Source organism: Protopterus annectens, chromosome 11.part0 (assembly GCF_019279795.1).
Source record: "Protopterus annectens isolate FY-2018-M chromosome 11.part0, PAN1.0, whole genome shotgun sequence".
NCBI classification, from domain to species: Eukaryota; Metazoa; Chordata; order Ceratodontiformes; family Protopteridae; genus Protopterus; species Protopterus annectens.
In genome coordinates this window covers 232,705,380-232,727,642 of record NC_056745.1, presented here as the reverse complement: position 1 = coordinate 232,727,642, position 22,263 = coordinate 232,705,380, and the positions used below count along the sequence as shown (strand labels likewise).

The window sequence follows — 22,263 nt, the reverse complement described above, 5'->3', positions numbered from 1 at the left end:
CCAAATGCCACAGACACACACACACACACACACACACACACACAAAAAAAGGTTGCCGAACCAAAACATAACAGCAACTCCAACACCCAACAAAAGGGAGATGGTGGGAGAATACTGCCAGTAGGTCAGTGTGTGATCCATAAACATCTACTGTTACAGGTAATTGGAACTTATTCAGCTGCACTATGTTCAACACACTACCTTACTGGCATACGGGTTGATTCCCAAAGCTTACCTAACCTGGGGGAACACAGCATAAGGGTCCAGGAACCCCTGGAAAATGTCTTTGCACAGCAGAGTCCACTCCTTTCCAATAAGACAGAGAAGAAGAAAAGGCACTGGTGGAGTTTGCCTTTACCTTACCTAGATTTGCCTTTCCATGGTAGGCGTTACAAAAACAATACCAGAGAACAACCAATGTGCAACAGAATGCTTAGAGACAGGTTGAACTTTTGTTGCCCTAGAAAAGGAAATAAAAAGGCTTTCAGTCTTCTTAATGGACTTCAATTGGTCAAGGTAGTACCTGAGCAGGACTTCCAAGATGGACGTACATTGAGTAACAGCTTAATTCTAGCTCTGCCAGTGTGAAAGTAGAGACTTAGCAGAGAAAGCCAGTGGACCTACACTTCTGGGTAAATTTCAGTAACTTGCTAGCAAGTACACTGCCTGGATGTCAGGAAAAAAGAAATGCAGAGAACATGAAGGAAAATCAGCTGCAAAAGGTGAAGAAAGAACACACAGACCCAATTAAAATAAAACACTAATGAAGTATATAAACTCAAACAACAAAAGGCTGGAAAAAAAAATGGAAGAAGCTTAACACAGATATTCAGATGAGGTGATAAAACTGTAAACCTCAGCGGTCGAAATGAAGAAAAGGCTGGTTGAATATGAGACTGCACATGAAGTGATGTTTAAAAAAATAACAGAATTAGAGGACAAAGCACGTAGGGACAACCTGAGATTTTCTGATGTACCAGAGAAGCTGGAAGAAACAGACTGTATTAATTGTATGAAAGCACGAATAAGTAACTGGACTGGTATTCTACAACAGGAATTGTTAATTGAAAGGGAACATAGTGTGTGTGCTCCAAACCTATGACAAAGCAACCTAGACCTTTAATAGTAAAGATGCAATCTTACCAGAAGAAGTTGTTGATTTTGACAAACATGCGACAGAAGGACAAAGTAATAAAAGTGGAAGACAGCAGAGTATGAAGAATGGCTACTCATTGTACATCAGGCAGATGAGGGATACATTTATTTCATTATTCAGGGAATGTCGAGAAGCAGGCATGAGTTTCAAACTGCTTTACCCAGCTAGCTTCAATATTTTCCCTGGTGGAACAAAATCATTTTTTGATGAAGTACATGCTAAGGAGGAAATACAGAAGTTTGTACAACAAAAAGTGAGCTGTGAAACAGAAGGAGCTTCTGCTTCTTGTTCTTCTGGTAATAAAGAACACAGAGAGATTGTGTCAGTGAAACATTTTCCAATGTTTCAATGGAAAATGCTTGACAGAAGGAAAAAACAAGAAAAATTGAGAGTGCATTAGAAATGAAAGCAGACAGGATTTGGGAGATGGAGCTGAACGTGAATAAAACCAGTAACTTGGAAATTGACAAATGTGGGATTACAAAGCAACAATTACATTTGTGAAACATGACAGAACAAAAAAAAAAAAAAAAATCGAGAAATATTGGACTTTTTTAGACTTTGTTAAACTTTTAAGGGACTCTAAAACATATGCCCTACTTTATGTCATTAATGTTTGGAAAATTACTTAGGAGAGGGGAAGAGAAAAAAGAAAGTTAACTAAGTGAAAAAAAAAATTGTTCTTAATAGTACTATTTTAATAGTGCATGTTTGCATGCTATAAATTACAAAGTAACGTTTTCTCAGTTATATTTAAGTGTAATGAGGATTGATGGGGATACTAATGTAAACAGGTGCTCCTTTTTTGTCTTTTTTCCTTCTTGCTTTCGCCCTTGTTCAGTTTTAAGAAATGTAGGCATTACAATTTGGAAAAAAAAGAAGAAAAATGTGGTTGAAACAGCATAGCAAAAGAAAAATTAGTGTGCTTTTTCTCATTCTTGTATAGGGGAATGTCTGGATTAAGGCCCTTATAGCTTGATCTGGTAACACGTTTTATGAGAAAGCAAGAAAATGAAGAAAATATTGAATATTTTTAATCTTTTTTCTAGTACATAAATGTATGCTTAGAAATTCTGTATCTGGTCCTCATGTCTCTAGAAGACAATCTGATAGAGAAATGGATAGGAAATATTCTCTGAAAGCATTCAAGTGAGAGAGCTACAAAGATAAAGCAAGACCAGACAGCACTTAGTAGAAGCACAAACTGCACCATGCACCTTAGCATGGATAACCTGTCTTTCCTCTTCGTTGTGCATGCACAGCTATTGCATGGGTTCCTTTCATGCGTGACCCCCACCCCCCACTTGGAATTAACTGTAATACGCATTTTCCACTTCATCCAGTGAAGCTGAATATTGTAACTAAATAAAACTCCAGGAAGCAAGAACCTGACACCCTACAGCTTTTCTGTTGTAATAGGTGAATTGCAACTTAGTTTTTGTTAGGTTTTAAGGCTTAAAAGGTGTATGCACAACATCAGTGAATGGTTCCAGCCAATTGACACTAGATTGGGCCAATACCTTGAATCAGCCTTATACACACACACAGTCCCCAAGCCTTTACTGTTTACATTAGTATATAATATGTTTTTGGGGGCTACTGGAGTATTTTTTTTGTTTGAGGTCTTTCAGTAAAACAAAAAGTTTTGTATGATGTGACATAGGCTCAAAATGTATAGGACAAGAAACAACTGCATCAAAGATCAACCTGCCAAACAATGTATGCATGTAACAAAAGCTGGAACTAGACATTTAATAAAAAAAGCTGACATACATAAAAGGTGAGAATAATAACTTTTTAAGACAATAATGCTTTCTGTTAATGTCTTTAAATGTCAATGGTCTCACAGATAAATACAAAAAAGAAAGAGTAGTGCACTGTATTAAAAAAACGTTGAGTGCAAATAGCTATGCTACAAGAGACGCACTGGAAATAACAACATGTAAATTTGATAAAGGTTTTCAAGATGGTTATTCAACGGAATACCTGGGGCAAAGCAAAAGAAGAATACTTATAATAATTGCAAGATGAGCTCCAATAGTTACAGAAGAGGATACAAAAGATAATAATGGTAGATCTGTAGTACTAAGGGGCTACTGGCAAAGGAAGAATATTAAACTGGCATGTATTTATATTCCACCTAAAACTGCTATAATGGAGCTTAAAAAAATTTGGGATAAATAATCAGCTTTCAGCAAAGAATATTACTTACAGGTGGGGACTGGAATTTGATTTGCAACAGTGAAGATGTGTCTGGGGGGCTCAGAAGGGAAATATAACAAAGGGGGATACGTTTTTGAAGAAATTTATAAAAATATTTGGCATGGAAGATGTGAATTCAGTAATACGAATTTGCAGTGAATGTACGTATTATTCCCCAAAATGCAAAAACTGAACTAGGCTAAGCAGAATTTACATTTCACATGAATATGTGCATTTAACTGAAGGTCTTGATACACACCCAATAACTATTTCAGATCATGCGCCAATAACAACTAAAATAAAAACAGGGTAATGAAATAAAAATGAAACACTGGCGCATTCCCACTTATCTGTTGAAAAGGGACCTGTTTTAGGATCTGACTGACTGCTGTACCAAACACACAATCAGACTTAAGAGGAGTATTCAAAATCTCATTTTTAACTCATCAGAATAATTCTGGGAGCGCAGCCAAGCATACCTCTTAATCACCAGTGACAATGCTGTATTTCTAGAAATAGTATCAGCCCCCTGCAATGCACCTTTTAAGGCATGTTTTGAATCCTAAGAAACATTGGAGTCAATATCTTTAATACAGACATTTTGCTCAGCAGGCAACAATGCTGGAAACCTGTCTAAACTCTATGTGCATCTCAACACAAACTTCTACATATAACACTGGTAATTAAACACTTTAAAGCTACCCTGCTGGACTGTGCCAGCTTCTTTCCCTCAGATTCTAGCCACTTATCTAATTTATCTTGATGGACTGGGTTAGAAAAAGACATGGTCTTATTATTATCCAAAGTTGCTGGGGACATGGAAGCAGGGTCTGTAGATAAAAGGGCTTAGATGCCAGGCAAGACCGAGCATAAGCTAAATTTCTGAAACACTTTTTTAAGCAAAGGCTCAAAAGAGGGAAACTACAGGCTTTCTTGAAGATATCCTCCAAAGCTGGGATTAATGGAGTAAAGTTCTCAATGTCTGCGTCATCATTCTCCAAGAGATCATAAACCCTGTTAATCTCAGGGACAACCAGAGGTAGCTCCCAGTTGAATACATCTCTAAATCTGGTAAACATCTATTTGGGTATCTGTACCTGTCTGTCATCAAAGGTACCTGACTGATCAGAGTCAGCTCAGAGTCCACAGATACAGAATCTCCTTCAAAACGAGGATCTTTAGCAGAGTGATTTGTAGGGGAACTGCAGATGTTAATCATAACTCAGATATGCACTTCATAGTCACTGCTTCAACCATGGATCTAGCCACAGGTATCTCGGATTAAAGACTAGTCAGGGGACTGCTGTCCCACCACTTGGTGGGTCTTTTGTCTTTTTTAGCATATACTACACTAGTGGGAGAATCCCCCTGGGGGGTATCAATACAGGCAGCAGATTCTGCACCAGACTTCTCAGCACCTAAAGGGTTTGGTTCTCCCACACCTGCAGCAAGCAATTCTACAGCCCTGAAGGATGTGTCTGAACCCTCGTGTCATGCACAGTTGTGGTACTACAACCACCCTAGGGGACCTGGAGGTAACAGCTGACAGCTTGCCTGAAATTAAAGCTACTTCAGAGTCACAAGCCATTGGCTGAGACATATTTTTTGTATTTATTCTTTCATTTGTTAGGTGTAGATGGAGAAGATGGTGCTTGTGTGGGGGAAGGGTGGTCTCAGTCCATCAAATCAGGGAACAAGAAACCTAGCCACCTCAATAACAAAACACTGGCTGCACAGTCAGCCCAGTAAGAAGATGGTCAAATCCCACTATTCTCCCATTAAACATCAATTTAAAAAATATTTCTGTAGAAATATTATTCAGAACACTGTACTGAAAAAAAAACAACAATATTTTCAGTAACACAGTTCAAAGTGCAAAATACATCCGGAAAAGCCTCTTGATGTTGTTAAAAAAGCTAGTTTTAGTCCAGATGAATGGATACAGTCTAAAAGAGTACTTGGCAAGAAATAAATCATAAACTGATGAAAAATTCCTGTCAGAAATGTTTAACATACAAAATGGCACAAAAATCACAATTTAAACAAAAAAAATGTTTAAAATGCTGTAATCCTACTCAGTCACCTCAAATAATTATTAACCCCAAAGGAAAGAAATGCAATATCAGCAAATTTTGATGTCAAAACATCTATAATGAAGCCTTTAATCAAAAGGCCTTATTGTGCTAGTCACAGTAACAATGGAACCATACATCAATTTCTAATTGGGAAAAAACAAAACAGAACATTTTAATACGTTATTTAAACACTGATACAAAAGGCAGGAGGAGGAAATAAAAACCCAAAAGTAGTTTCTTACCTGAGCTTTGCTATGATATCACTCAGGCTGGGAGAAGGAATATCCCAAGAAAACCTTTCTCCAACTGTGGCACAAGAAAACTGAAAGGGTTCTGTCTGTTAGTGTAAAGGGCAGTCATGGTCCTGCCAGGTGACTGGTTCTTCTCACTCAGAGACAGGCAATCAGAAGATTACTGAGCTTTGTCAGACTGCCAGAGGGAGGGTGGCAGGGCACTACTACTACCCATATGCTACTAAGGCAGTGTATTTGTTGAAAATCTTAAGCTTGTTTATGGAGTATAACAGCAAAGATATAACCAAAGTCTTAAGAAATACACATACATGAAAAACTAAGTGGTCTTATTTTCAACATTTTTAATTTTACACTTTACTTAATGAAGCTAAGAGTAACTGTACGTGAAAGGATAGGAAAGGTAAAGCTAGTACCAAGAAAACAGAAGAAAATATAGTCTGCCTCCGTAGCACAAAAGGACGAAGCCCTTACTGCAATCTAGGTGATGGGAGTTCAGTTAGTGGCCCTGGCACCGAAAGTGCTAGGGAAGGAGAGAGAGGAATGAAAGAGATTGGCCCACTTGCCTCTCCCAGGGGCAAGGAGAGGTTTTATGTGAAATCAGGGGCACAATGGGCAGTGCAATCTCCTGGTACAGAGGAAACCACCGTTAATGCTCCAGGGACAAGAGCAGGGCCACTATGCGAGAACATTCCTTGCGATAGTGACTGGACATCCTCCAGGATGACCCACCACATGCTCCTTTCTGGATCCTAGCCAAGCGTGCGCAGTTAGGGATAGGGAGAAAAGACAACTGTCCTTCCCACCTGGCCCTTGCCACAGTCAAGAGGAAAAAAGGGTTCAACTGACTGGGAGGAAACTCAGCATATCCACAGGGTTTATACCTGATGCTTGGAGAATAGCCACTGTGATTCCTCTTCCCGGGATTAGCCCCATCCACAGACTCAGGTAATTATAGGCCCATCAGCCTCAAAAGTCTTGTATGTTAAGCTATAGAATCTACAGTAGCAGAACATAGGCAACTTAACTGATTTATACCACACTTTTTTGGTTTTGTAAAGAGCAGGTCTTGTCTCCTGACCATAACAAACTTCTTTGAAAAAGTCAGAGGCTATAGACAGTGGTCAAGACTCTATATACACTTCCTTATCTTAACCTGGCAAAGGCTTTTGACACTATCCTCTGTGCTGGAATTATTGGAAAGTTAGAGAAACCTAAGTAAACCTCTACAATGTCCACTGGATTGTAAACTGGCTATTATAAAAATCCCAAGTAGTGAAACTTACTGGTAGCCTCAGTGGAATGCAAAATTGTATCTAGTGGGATACCACAGGGATCAGTGCTAGACTCTTTCACAATAGGAACTTATTCTGTACATGTAAAAGTCAATATACCTGAAGTGTAGTTGCCCAAGCTGATGACTACAAGCTGGCAATGTTATCTGCTCATCCACTGATACTAAACTTCTCCAAAAAGGACTGGAATATGCCTATACCCAGTATACTGAAAAAAGTCTCAAGCTAAATTCAAAAAAGCACAGCACAGTTAGCACGTAGCATTCATCAAAAAAGCAGTACCTCACATGTTATAAACTGTACTCCTCTTCTGACAGATATGGTCATGCGAGACTTGGTTACTTATGCAGCAACTATTTTTCATTCACAGAAGTTCAAGTGAATAGAAAAAAAACAGGACTTCTGCAAATGTGCAGGATGCCAACTGGCTAGCTTCCTACAGATGGCATCCATTCTGCGTAACCCCCCCCCCCCCACACGTTCTTCAAGTGAAGAACAAAGAAAAACAATTTCTGCTCCTTTTACTGGCACACCAACCAGATACACAACACTCCCACACACACATGCCCTCACTTCTGTCTCAGCCAATCACGCCCCTTTCTGTGCCTTGCCTCCAGCCCTACTTTATCTCATTTTAGTAAAAAAAAAAAAAAAAAAAAAAAAAAAAAAATCTATTTCTTTTAAACTGTCACAAACTGATATGGAGTGCTATGGCACTCAGGTTTTAGTTTAAAAAAGAAACAAATCTTTTCTCTTTTAAACTGTAGCAGGAAGTTGCTAAAGTTTAGACCACACACAGAGCTACAGTCCTCAGGTTTGAAAAAGTTGGTATACATTAAAGGGAGATTGGGATCGGATGATTGCTCCCCCCTAAAATTTTACTCCTAGGGCAGTTCCTCCCTTCACCCCACCTTTGTTATGCTACTGCTCATTCGATCATCTTGTTTCTGCCATACACATGAAACCCTTCTATCTGGCCCAGTTAATTTCCAATGGAATATCTACAAGATCCGAAGAAGTCATTTTATCAATGCACTCTTCCCTTTTCAGACCGATTATTGAATATCCCCCATTTGGTATATACAAATCTAAGAATATTGCTCAACTGGAAAGGCCCCAATGATTTTCAGAAAAAAAAATAAAATAAAATAAAGTCCTTAAATCCTTCAGCTATCCTGAAAGATTGGCACAACTCTATTTATACTCAGTAGCTAATGACTGTGTCAAGGTGACCTATTTTTCACTTTTTGAGCCATAAAAGACCCAGACTTATTTGACCTTCTATTTCTTTGCAACACCCATACTAGGGACTTAAATTGTTAAACTGTATACTTGACTCTGCTTTGTCTGAACAGAACACATTGAGGAGAAAGGTTCTTAACTTAATGCATTCTCAGCCTATCGAGTACGTTTCCTCTACAGGTCAAGCAAAATACTATTTTACCTGTCTTTACGGCTAGTCTTGATGAGTGGATGGGTAGACAAAAAATTACATTAGGCTTATCAAATATGGCTTTGACTGAGCTGGGAGGTGGTCAATATTAAATACTTGTAAAGGGTGATAAGAACTTTTAAGTGCATTTACTTAATGGTATATGTGGCAGAGCTCATTATGATTCCTATGACTACTTGCCTAGCACTGCTTCTATTTTCCAGTGGTTGATAAACAAAGGGGGGGGGGTAAAAAGATGCAATAAATAAATAAATAAAATAAATCAATACAGAAGAAATTGTGAATTCTGAAGGGAGGGGAGACATTTAAAAAGTTCTAGGATCTAGTACTGAACTTTAAACTGAAGACTCTGAGGATATAAGCAACTATGACAATAAAACTTAATGATTTTGAAATAAATCTTTTAAAAATTCAAGAAAATGTACTAAAAAGAAATGGTAACCTGGGGACATTTAAAGTCATGACTGCACATTACATACGGCAAATTAGATCTGGAGAAGGCTCCTTTTGCACATATCATTATAGATAAAACGGAAAGGGACAGGTAGCCTGGGAAAATTTTAGACGCAAGGCTATATAAGTTCTTCCGGCCTTAGTCCTGAAGATGATGAAGATGGAATTCCCAATTCTAGATCAAAAGATTCCTGAGTTAGAAAGACTTACAGTTCTGAATATATCGGTGAACACCTATTTCCATACACGTTGCTATGCTGTATTCTGATGAAACATTTTGGTAAGTTGCATCTCTCTGAAGCTATCTAGGGAACTTCTTACCAAATCTGAAATGTTTATTTGTCCAGGTAACCTTTCATATAAATCAGCAACTTCCATACCAATCAAAAAAATTCACATCAAGTCAACATAAAGTGAATTCTTATACTCATCAGTGAATATTTGCCTTTACAACTAAAAGTGACTGATAACCAAGTAGCTACAGTTTTCAAAACACAAATATACAGACACATACATACAAATAGACTGTGCAAACAGTCAATAAGCAAATATAGCTACCTGTAATGTTTGGTTTTCTCTACCCAGTTCTTGCATAGCTGCTGTTGTATCATCTAGCTTTCTTCTTAACTCTACAGCTTTGGTTTGTAACTTTTCGATTTCACCTTCACTCTTGAGACACCTAAAAGGAACAAGCACATAATAAAATTTAGGAAATCAGTACAAATTCATAAGATATTTATAAGCTATGAACTATATGTCCAGACAAAGCACAGTCAAGTACATAAATATAAGTACACAAGCAGTATCAAATTAAAAAATCTTCATGAAAAACACTCGAGACACTGCCTTTCAACATCATGAATGTCTATGGCATATGACGATGTGCATTTTCAAACTCTAAATAGTTCTTACTTCTTCATGACTTAAAGTTATTTATTCAACCAATATGTAAAATGACAACACAAGGCATCCAACATCTATAAAAGAAATAAAAATAAAAAATAATTCTCTGCACATACACAGGAAAAAGTACAGTGAACAGAAGAGAAGATATTCCATCTTGAAGGTACAGCTGTGAGAGGTGCTCATTGTAAAGTAGATGTATTCTTGTTTTCACAGTGGTGGGTGAGTCATACAATTCTTTCACAGATCAACAAAGTCTTGCAAAGAGTTGTTTCATAAAAAAAAAAAGTGATGCAAAACAGTCCTCATGGTGCGAATGGCTACAAATGGCTACAAACAATGTAAGTTTTTCTTGTATATCTCAACATCTTTTAACTGAATTTTAAGCCATAAAGAGAGCTTCCAAAATAAAGTAGACAGAAAATAAAACCCAACAGAACCCACAACAGACTTCCACAAGCAGAAACTGCAACATGTCACCCACTACTACCCTTCCCAACTATAACGATACACAAGGAAGTTACCTCTCTACTGAAGAAAAAAATATATCATCCTTGTGGCAGACATGATCCAACGTTTTGGGGTCTGGTAATCTTTACTGTGGGTTACATTAATGGATATTACACATTGTCGTCCTGCAGTGAGACTCCATTAAAGCAAACAACTTTCACAGTAAGCAATGCAGTTAAAGCAAAACTGCGAAGAGTTGAAATCAATGCAGCCCTGCTATCCTTTCCAGGGTCATGGTCTATCCCACCATTTTTTGTTTGGGGACTATGAAGTTACCAAGACCAAGAATCAGCAGGCAGCAGATTCTCACATCAAAACAGCATCAGGATGAAGTACATAGAAAAAATACCGCAATGAAAAGTGAAAAAAAAAAAAAAGAATTTAAAAGAGAAGGAAGAATGTCACTGTGAAAACAGACACAACTTGGTCATCTAGTGTTATGGTGATTAACCTCAAATGACATGGTCTTCACCAATGCTAAATAGGCATAATATGAAGCTGTGCTTATAAAAACTGTATGGAGGCCTCCATCAAGCATTCCTTATAAAACTGTTGTCACAAAACAAACTCTAGCTTTGAACAGTGGAGGTTGCTGCTGCTGTAACAGAATGAGTCTTAATGCCCCCTGAAGGGAGCTACCTCTGGAGTCATAATAAAGTCCAGCTGGAAATGGTTTGTTTTCATACCTACAGCCGACCCAACTTCTTAGTTTCCAAAAGCAGTCATATTTTCTGAGTCTGATTTCTTTGGTTCTTAAACTGTATTCAAGTGATTGTCTTCTAGAATCAAGCTTCTGCAAAATCCATTAGAACCACAACCATTTAAACCATGCTGGACTACCAGGATCAGTAGAAAAGAGAACTAAACAAACTGATATGTAACAAATCAGAATATGTTCCCATAGGCTAGACAGGAGTATCATGGGACCCTGTCCAAAACCTGAGTAACTGGGTATTTTTATCAAACTAGCAGTGAAACCCTTGTGTGACTGTCCCAAAGTAGTAGTCAGGTTTTAAAAGAACTGGGGATGAAGCACCCACTCATCAATTGGAAACAGTAACTCAGACTATCGGTTAATAAATTATCTGTGCTTAACAAATGGGCAACTTGTAATTGCAGATCCATGAACAATACCAGCTGCCAGAATGTCTAAGAATAGACTGCAAAGGTGATAGAACCCTGTACCCCTTTGCTCATTTCTCATATCTGTTGGGCTGTCAGTGTTTAAATGAAGTATTCCTGGACAGAAGGCTCTTCATGAATATCTTTAGTGATAGGAATACCTCTTACAACTTCTTTATGTTGATGTTCTACTTTCATTGTACGAGGACAGACAACTCCTGAAGATAAACACTCCAGCAGAAGTTTGAAGTATTTCTTATATCGCATAAGGAAAGTTATTATTTGGAAAGGAAATAAAGTTTTGCCCAGATTCAATTATATCATCCATAAATCATTCGGCTTTTCAGCAATGATGGAATGTGATAAATTAATAAGACCCAATGTCTCTCTTGTCTGACACCACAGACTGCAAAATACTGAACTTCCTTATATGGAGTATGGAGAGGGTTGTCATGAAAATATTGGCTGACATATGACCTAGGACTGCTAGAAAACATGCTGAAAGCAGCTGGATCTAGAACATAAGACCATTTTGCAAATTCTCTGCTAGGACAAAGTACTTCTGTTGGACCAACTCCAATACTGTACCTAGAAAAGTCTTGCACTGTAGTAATAAAAATCTGATTTTTTTTTTTTTTGCTTATACAGCCCAACCACAGGAATCTAGAAAGAGACAAATTATCTTAAGACTGTAGGCAGCAAGCCTGGATAAGAAAGTCATTCATATACAGACAGGTATATGCACATACCCTTGTTCCTTAGATATCCTATGCAGGGACTAGATACTTGAGATATATCTTAGGAGTAGTTGGGATGTCCAATAAACATCCAAGAACTGTAACAGCAATCCTTGGAAATACAAAATAGTTGCTTATGATTAGGAAAATGTATACTACTTCTAAGACTGCAGTATCCCAGAAGAAAAGAACAAGATGTAAGAAGAATGGTGGGAAAGGCAGACTAGAGACTGCAGATTGTTGGGAGGGCCCTATGAAAAGAGAACTGTAGTCTACCCATCTCCCAGAAAGAGAGAAGTTTATTGTGTACCTCAGCAAAAGATAAAAAAAACTGTCATATCATTTAAATAACGGTACATGAGCTTCTTTACATTACCCTATCTTAGCTCTGCAATAAGCATTACTGCAGCCACTTGAAACTGCAATCTAGGATTTGATTCCCTCAGTCTCCATTTGCCTGCTGTATGACTCTGATCAAATCACTTAACCAGAAAACGCTCCCAGACCCAAGTCTGAAAAAGGTCCATGTGGATCAATGCTCCATCCTGGTCAACAAAAGCAGATAACTAAATAAATGAATACATAAAATACCTTTGTTCCAAACAGGACACTGCAAACAACTGGGAGAGTTCTAATCTTTCTCAGAGTACCTTCATAATAGATATGGCCACCATACATTAGAGTCCACAGAGAAGACAGCTGAATATGCAGCCTATTACAATTGGTTTTTGAACATCTTTATTAGTCGTGACATTTTTCAAATGATATGTACATATGCAGTAATACAAAATAAACCACACTAAATTTTTCTTCGTTTACATTGCTCAACTCCTAGCTTCCCTTAAATTTTACTCCTCCTCCTCCTAAACCCGATTCTGCATGTATTGTTCCCACAAATTCTATTTTTTTCTATGCAATTTGTCCCTTCACTTTTCTTAAGATCCAACTTCCAGTTCTCAACCTAATACACGTTATTTTTTTTTGATTTCTGAATCATTACCACATACATCCACTAGGTGAAACAAGGAAGGCAAATAAGATATATAATTTTATATACACAACATAAAATGTCTAGAGCACACTATATGCAGCAAAAAAAGATTTATTCAAGCCTCTAGCAACACTGCCTTCAATGATGTTAAAAACTGCACCGCAATACAAAGCCTTAAATAACCCTTGCAATTAACATCATTAATCAATTATATCTCAAATTAAATTACATTCCACATTACTACCAGTAGGGGTCAGGGTACCATATTTCAAAATGAACAAAGTTTATTTACATAAAAGTTTTTTCTTAATTCCTACACAATTTTCATGTAAAATAACTTGTTCCAAAATTGTAACCTGAAGCCTCGCTGGATTACCATTATGGTATATTGTTTAAAATGCACAGCAAGATTCTTTATATCTCTCACTCTCACGTGTTCCTGTAACCTTAACTTAAAATCACTCTTGCTTTCACTGATATAAAACATATTACAAGGACACTTCAAAGCATATACAATATATTCTGTATCACAACAAAATATTCCATTTACTTTAAAATATATTCCACTAATTTTGCCAAAAGTCCTAACTACAACTTACAAGTGATACATTTACCACATGGAAAGGTTCCAAACACAATGGGATCCCTATTTATTTTACTAGTAGGAGTTAAAAATTACAGCTAGAATGTTTATAGACAGAGGTTATAATAAAGACTTAGGACTGATTCCTTACAGAAAGTTAAACAAATACCAAACCTGTTTAACAATGGTACAGTAGTAATATGGAGATGTATATAGAGGGACTGAAAAAACAACAAAAAATGTCTGTAGTTATTACTTATGATTTGTTAGCTGAGCAAACAGTAAAAATTATTAAACACTACTGGGGCTTTTTATTCACATTCAAAGAATTTTCTAATAAGTTATGTAAGAATCCTTTCTCCTCTTTTCATAGAGGATGAAGCATCAAAAATATGATAGTGCACAGTAAATATTTAGTTCTTACTAGTAGAAAAAGATCACCCTTTTCAGCATCTTCATCAATCATGATCAGGCATGTTTAAGTTGTATCCTAGATTTGATGTGACGTCCTTGTATCCATATAGGCAGTGACACAGCATTCTAGCAACACAACACACATCTTCAGAGCTCATTAGTTCCCCATACCACTATAGATCACTCTTCTGCTAATGAAGAAATGAAAAGACCAGATAATAAAATTAAAAAAAAAGTAATATACAGATATGTACTCGCCTACCCTACAGGGAGCTCCAACAGTTAAGGCTGCAGAAGAGTCACCCAGTCACAAGGAGATGGCAGGAGAGTATTCATGACCCATCATAGTGGATCCTATTGCAGATCAACTTATAAAGTAAAAACATCATTTAATGTATCTGTCAATGAGTACCCTCTTAGGCTGATCCCCAGCTGGAATCCTAGACACTAACCAACAGGGTGAAGCAGCAAGTAGACTGCACAAGCACAGGTATCAATTATCAGCTTTACATATTTCCAAAACACTGCCTGTCACAGTCACAACTGAGACAATAAAACTTGGTGAAGTCAAAGTCAAAAGCCAAAGTAAACTTTACTGTAATTCAGACATCCACAAGTGCAAAAACTGAACGAAATTCTGTATCTCCAGACTCAATGTGCAGACAACATATAGACTACTTTCACAGACATTTACACATGTAACACCTGGCTATTACATCACAGACATGCAGGTAGACTAATACTGCACAGAATTAGACATGCACTAATATTTTTTGAACTGAACACTTGCTTACATGAGACTTTTGTTTTGCACAGGCACTTGGTTAAGACATTGCATTGATCCTTGCACAGAAAGAGACATTTGAGTATTGCACTGTGAACATTAGAGTATTGCACTACGGACCTTAGAATATTGCACTATGGTTAATTTATGAATTTCCATGTATTGCACTGAAAGAAGAGATATTTTACTGCTTTGGTACTGCCCTAGATGGCCTATAAGTTACAATCATGATGAATATTGCACTAAGTATTAGGTGAGACTGGTAACCAGTTTCATGCACAAATTGAGACAGTTACTACTGACCCAGTTGGACATCATGGAGTGTAGTGGTTATTAGAGTTCAGCAGCCTGATGACATTAGGGAAGAAGCTGTTCCTGAACCTCGTAGTTCTGCAACATATGCTTCGGAAGCGCTTTCTGGATGACAGATGCAGGAACAGTCTGTAAGCAGGGTGAGTGCAGTCTTTAATTAGTTCTCTGGACTTGCTGAGACATCTGGATAAGTAGAAGTCGTGGATTGGTGGTAAGGTGGTCTTAATGATCCTCTCGGCTGTCTTCACCACTCTCTGGAAGGATTTGTGCTCAGAGGTAGTGCAGCTTCCATACCAAACTGCGAGGTTGTTGTACCTCTGTAGAAGGTAGTGAGAACTGCCGATGGGAGATTAGCTGTCCTCAGCTTTCTTAAAAAGTGCAGCCTCTGGTGTGCTTTCTTGACTATGGCATTTGCATTTGTGTTCCAAGACAAGTCCTCATCGATGTGCACTCCCAGAAACTTCGTGCTTCTCCCTCTTTCAACTGTTTCCCCATTGAGGGTGAGGGGGGAATGTTCCTTGCGATTTTTCCTGTAGTCCACAATTATCTCTTTTGCCCTGTTCACATTTAATGCCAAGTTGTTATTTCCACACCAGGCAAAGTACAGTTGTGTACACTTATCATAAATGTAGATGTTCGAGTGTATTCACTGTTGCAGTCATTACATTTGGGTAATCTGCTGGCAGGTTGCCCTCAGTCGGCCTGAATAACAAAGTCTTGGGTCTTGCGTCAGTAGCCGTCTCCTCTTCCATGACGTCAGGTAATCAGGGGTATAAAATATGCAGCTGACGCCATTTTATTCAGTTTTTCGTGCCCCAGATGTCAGGTGCCTCCCAAATGGGGAGAAAAAAAAAAAAAATATATATATATATATATATATATATATATATATATATATATATACACACACATAACAAAAATATATGTAAATGCACTTTTAGCAACATAAACTTTACCTTCATCTAACAGCAAATACACCACAAAGGCTTTAGTACATAGAGAAGGAAAGAAAAGGTATAGAAAAGGGGGATGGCGGGTGGGTAACCTGGACTGCAACAGTGAATACACTCAAACATCTCCATTTATGGTAAGTGTACACAACTGTACTATGTTCTTCGTGTTTCACTGTTGCAGTCATTGCATTTGGGTAGAATCCCAAAGCTGAGGATGGAGCTAAACAGCATTAGGAGCGGCTATAAGGCCCTGCAGAACTGCACTGGCAAAGCCTGCCCTGGATTTGGAGAAGAAAGGCAAATTATAATGCTTTGTGAAGGTATGAACAGAGCTCCAAGTAGCAGCCTCTAGAATGTCTTTGGTTGGAACCCCTCTGAGAAAAGCTGCTGAGGTACAGGCAGCCCTGGTGGAATGAGACCTGATCCCCTTGGGCACAGGTTTACCATGGTGCAAGTAGCAGAAACGAATGCAGTGGCTTATCCACTTAGAAATAGTCTGCTTTGATATAGCCTTCCCCTCTGACCCTGCAGCAAATGCTACCAGTAGTTGCTCAGACTTTCTTAGAGATTTGGTCCTGTTTAAGTAGAATCTTAGTTGTCTGTATACGTCCAATGAATGCAGAATCCACTCCCCCTTGTTCTGCGGATTTGGGTAAAAAGTTGGGAGGGGAATTGCCTGGTTAAGAGCCACACTGGATACCACTAGGCATAAAAGGATTGGTCCTGAGGGACACCTTGTCCGGGTAAAAAAATAATAAAAGGCTCCACAGCAATGAGAGCCTGTAGTTCTGAAACCCTTCTTGCTGAAGTGACTGCCAGGTGGAAAGCGGTTTTCCAGGATAGAAATTTTATATCCGCAGTAGCTGCTGGTTCAAAAGGAGGCAGGGTGAGTTTTTCCAGCACAAAATTGAGGTCCCATGCAGGAGATGGTGATCTTCTGGGAGGCCTTAAATATTTGGCCCCTCTAAGATACTGTTTAAGCAGAGTATGAGAAAAGAGGGGAGGCTCTGTGTTGTAATGAGCCTAGATGGCAGAGGCATGGATTTTTATTGAAGAGAAAGATAGGCCCTTGTCAAGTATCTCAGTCAAATATTGTAAAATCTGAGGAATATTGGGCTTTGTTGTGTCTGTTCCTTGTGCTTGGTTCCAAGCACAGAATCTCTTCCATTTATCAACATAAGATTTTCTAGTACTAGGCCTTCTGGCTTCCAAAATTACATCCATCACAGATTTACTGAGAGGTGTTGTTTGAATTATTAAATGATCAGCCATGCTGCAAGGTTCAGAGTTTGGAGCGGAGTGTGCAGAAATTGATTGTTCTGCTGAGATAGTAGATGAGGTATTTGAGGCAAGTACCAAGGGGGAAGTTGAGACATATTCCTTAGAAGTGGGTACCAGTCTTGCCGAGGCCAGTCCGGAGCAACTAGGATCATTCTTGGTTTTTCCTGTCTTGACTTTTAGCAAGACCTTGGAGAGAAGAGGCAGAGGGGGAAAGGCATAGGCTTATAGGTTTTTCCAACTGAAGGATAGGGCGTCCACTTTCCATGCTTTTTTGTGATGAGTTCTTGTGCAGAATTTGTCCAACTGATAATTTTGGGGAGAGGCAAATACATCTATGTCTGGGCTCCCCCATTTCTGTGTTAACATGCTGAAGATTTGTGGGTCCATAAGATTTCTGCTTAGGTCGTCTGCCAGAGTATTTTGTTTTCCTGGCAGGAATTGAGCTTGAAGATGTATTTGGTAAGTCAGAGCTGTGTTCCACAATACCATGGCTAGTCTGCAAAGGGGGTAGGAATGTGTACCCCCCTGCTTGTTTATGTACCACATAACTGTGGTGTTGTGCGTCTTTATCAGTAGTTGTCCTGGATGACGCAAGTCCTTGAAGGCTGTCAGAGCATTCTGAACAGCCAGCATCTCTTTCTGGTTGATATGCAGATGCATTTGTTTTGGGCTCCATTTGCCCTGAATGCATCTCCCCACCAGGTGGGCCCCCAAGCATAGTCTGATGCGTCTGTAGTTAGGGTTTGGGTGGCAGGGGGTAGAGTGAATGACAGTCCCTTGTTTTGGTGACATGTCTCTGCTCACCAAAGAAACTCCTGTTGTAGGAAGGGAATGAGAGGAATCATTGTTTACAGACTGTGACAATGTTGGCTCCATAAACTTTTTAGGTACCACTGAAGTTTCTTCATATGCAGTCTCACATAAGGAATTAGTAGAATGCAGGATGCCATGAACCCCAAAGCCTGCAAAATTTGTCTTGCAGATAACTGGGTTTTTGTTGCCATTTGTTTGAAATATATTGTCAGTTGCCTTTGTTTGTCTGGCATAAGGTAAGCCATCTGGGCAGTTGCATTCAAGCTTGCACAAAGGAATGTAATTATTTGAGAGGGTACCAGTTGGGATTTCTTTTTGTTTATTGTGTACCCTAGGCATGTTAGAAGCCTTTTTACAAATGCCAGATGTTGAAGAAGAGTGTCCTTGTCCTCTGCTTGAATGAGACAATCGTGCAGATAAGGATAAATTTGTATGCTTCTTTGTCTGCAGAATGCAATTACTGGTGCCAGGCACTTTGTAAAGACCCTGGGCGCAGTAGATAAGCCAAAGGGCAGTGCAGAGAATTGGTAATGCAAAAAAATCTGCCTTGAAGCAGCGGTATCTTCTGCATGATTCCCTTACTGGGATATGCAGGTATGCCTCTTTTAAGTCTAGAGTCACTAACCAAGCATTCCTGCTCAGCATAGGCAGTAGCTGTTGTAAAGTCAGCATTTTGAATTTTGGAATGTCCAGGTATGTGTTCAAAATCGATAAGTCCAGTATTGGACACCAAGAATTGTCTTTTCTGGCTACCAGGAAAAGTCTTGAATATAAACCTTGTCCTGTTTCCTTTTCTGGTACTGGCTGAATAGCCCCCATATCCATGAGGGACATAACTTGTTTCTGAGCCTCTGCCCACTGATTTTGTGGCAGATCTGGCCATCCGTTTGGAATTGGCAAAGTATGGAAATTAAATTAGTACCCCTGGGATACTATGTTCAATACCCACTTGTCCTGGGTTATTAACTGCCAATTTTGAGCATGAAGTACTAGTTTTCCCCCCAGGGGGGCTGCCAAAAGATAAGTGCTTGGTAATGGTAGAGGAAAGTCTTTGAGACTGCTTACTGTAGGGTTGTGCTTTGTTTCCTCCAGATTTGGAGGTGGAGCCACCCCATTGCTTTGACCTGTAAGAACCCTGTGATTGATATCTGGAGCCTTTTGAGCACCTGGATTTGCCTTGAGTGGCTCTGTTGGACACAGGAAAGGACCAATTGTTAGTAGGCCAGTGCCTACTACACCTGGGTGGCTGCACTTGCAAGAAATCTTTTACAGTTTGTATAGATTTAACTTTATCTTCCATTTTCTTTAAAACCTCTTCTGCCTTATTACCAAACAGAGTATCATGCTGCAAGGGGGCATCCAACAATTTAGCTTTAACATGATCAGGCAGATTTTGCACCTTGAGCCAGGCATGCCTTTTAATCACAGATCCAGTAACTGTGGCCCTGCAAGAGGCCTCCAAGGAATCAAAACCACATTGCAAAGTATGCTTTCCAACTTGTTCTGCTGAATGCAATAATTCATGTAACTATTTTCCACACAATCAGAAATCAACATAATTTTCTGTTTCAGTAAGCCCATAACATGCTGTTGGTATTTAAGCATATGAAACTGGCAGTTTAAGGCTCTGATTGTCAAGGTAGCAGACGTATAAACCTTCTTTCCCCATCTATCCAGCACCCTGGAATCTCTATCAGAGGGGATAGGATTTTTGGCTGTAGAGGCCTTTACACCCTTGGGACCCTGAGAAATAGTCTCTGGATCAGCAGCAGGATATTTGAATAGAAATTTGTGGAAGTCAGGAACACTGTAATATCTGTCTAGCTTACTAGGAGCTGGAGGTAGGGAATCAGGAGCCATGCTTGATTCCAAAAACACATCATCAATGTCTAATACAGGAGGTATAGCCAAAGGCCTATGCTGAGGAAGAAGGAGGAAATCCCTAAGCCTCTTTTTTGATTCAGAGAAGTCCTGACTCTCCCAGTGAAAATGTTCCCTTAAAGTATGCAAAGTCTCTCCAAAAGAGTAATCCTCAGGAGGAGATGCAGATGGGATGGATTCCTCTGCATCAGAATCCTCATAGGGTGGAATAGAAAATTCCTGATCAGAAGAGGAATCAGAAGAAATGGAAACCTGATCTGAAGATTCATAATCAGTGCCTTGCCTCTTAGCGGGGTTTGGGAACCCCTGATCAAGGTAATTAAGTCCTCAGCCATTTTGATCATCTGTTTTTTAGGCATAGGGGCCTGTGCATGTGGTTCATGCATCATTTTTTTAGACATAGAAGATGTTTTTGACCTTGTTTTTGAGGCTGGAGTCGGTTTAATATAAAAATGTTGAGGCTTGAAAACATCCTCAGAAGCCAGTGCCTGCTCAGCGGCTCTGGACCCATCCAAGGGAGAGACATCTGCGGGTTCAATACTCTTGAGAATCTCGAAGTATACCAGACTCCGAATGGGTCTCGGTAGAGGCCTGCGACTCAAAAGTAGAGGGTATCAGGGGCTGCGAAAGCGCCTCACTGAGTACTGGCGGCTGGCTTAGGAGAAGCTTCGTCGTTGGATTTTGACCTCGACGGTCTGTCTCTGTCTTTTTCTTTGCGTTTTTTGTGAACTCCGGTAGTCGGATTGCTAACTGACAACATTTTAGGATAATTAAATCTTGATCCAAAATATTTAGAAGCAAAACTATACAGACGCTTAATAGTGCGTTGGTTAAATCTAGCATAAAACCGACAGCAAGGCACGTTATGATCTGGGCCTAGGCAAGGAATACAGTACAAATGAAAATCCTTATGAGGTATTTGCTTCCCACAAGTAATGCAATTATTAACTTTTACTGACATCGGTAAGGAGCAAGAAAAAGTTTCCCCAACGGGGTACTTCGCTTTAGTTTGAAGACCTCGGTTCTGAAACCTGAATGCGAAAATTTCAGGAGTCTGCTGACTGGCACTTGCGAACTGCTTCTGCTTCGGGCACCGCACAGCAAGAAAGACTGAATAAAATGGCATCGGCTGCATGTTTTACACCCCTGACGTCATGGAAGAGGAGACAGCAAGCAGGACCCAAGACTTTGTTATTCAGGCCGACTGAGGGCAATCTGCCAGCAGACTACCCAAATGTAATGACTGCAACAGTGAAACACGAAGAACATTGAGTTGTTCCACCTCACCTCACCTCAATATGATGTTTCATCGTCATTACTGATGAGGCCCACCACTGTTGTGTCATCAGCAAACTTGATGATGTGATTTATATTGTACCTGGCTGTACAATCATGTGTTAACAGGGTGAACAGCAAGGGACTTAGTACACATCCTTGTGGAACTCCAGTGTTAAGTGTAATGCTATCTGAGGAGTTGTTTCCTACGCACACTTTCTGAGTGTGATGTAAGTGATGTACAAAAGATAAACTAGCCAGAGTGGAAACATTCCTGAAGCACATAAAGGAGGTAGCCACACCTCTAGTGAAATGAGCTTTGACAACAGCATTTGCCAATGGTAAAAAGCACTGGGGAATCCATTTGAATGTATTTGCCTAGCAACTACAAGCCCTTCCCTCCCCTGTTCAAAGGGTAGAAGATATGCTCACATCATAAGGAGCAAGGCATCCGCCTTCATAGTCAGTAACAAGAATTTTAGGAACAGATTCTTGAAACTTGAGGGTTGGTGAAGGCGAGTATAAATGGACCACTCGGTATGGGAGAGTTCGTGGTGGAGGCTGCAGGGCTTGTCTAAACTCGTGGTCTGTTTATGGGGGAATGCAACAGGTATACTAGGAGGTGCATAAGGAAGCATGTGCATGTCAGTGTATGCCACCAACACACTGACACAGGTAGGATGAGTGTCTGGAGTATGCCCCCAACAAGCTCTCCAGCAACTGGGTGAAAATAGGGTGCAAGGTCTTTGAGGAGTTAGGAAGTGGAAGTCATACTGGATGTCATCTGACAGAAAATCTGAAAAGGGGGTTTGTGAGTAA

At 39.4% G+C, this 22,263-nt stretch overlaps 1 protein-coding gene across 1 annotated transcript in view; it reads right to left on the bottom strand.

Moving 5' to 3' along the window:
- EEA1 (early endosome antigen 1) overlaps positions 1-22,263 on the bottom strand; it is a 1,728,461-nt gene that overhangs the window by 55,200 nt on the left and 1,650,998 nt on the right. The window contains exon 27 of the mRNA XM_044087190.1: positions 9,444-9,564. Coding sequence (XP_043943125.1) covers positions 9,444-9,564 — 121 coding nt within the window. The remainder of the gene's footprint in view (positions 1-9,443; positions 9,565-22,263) is intronic.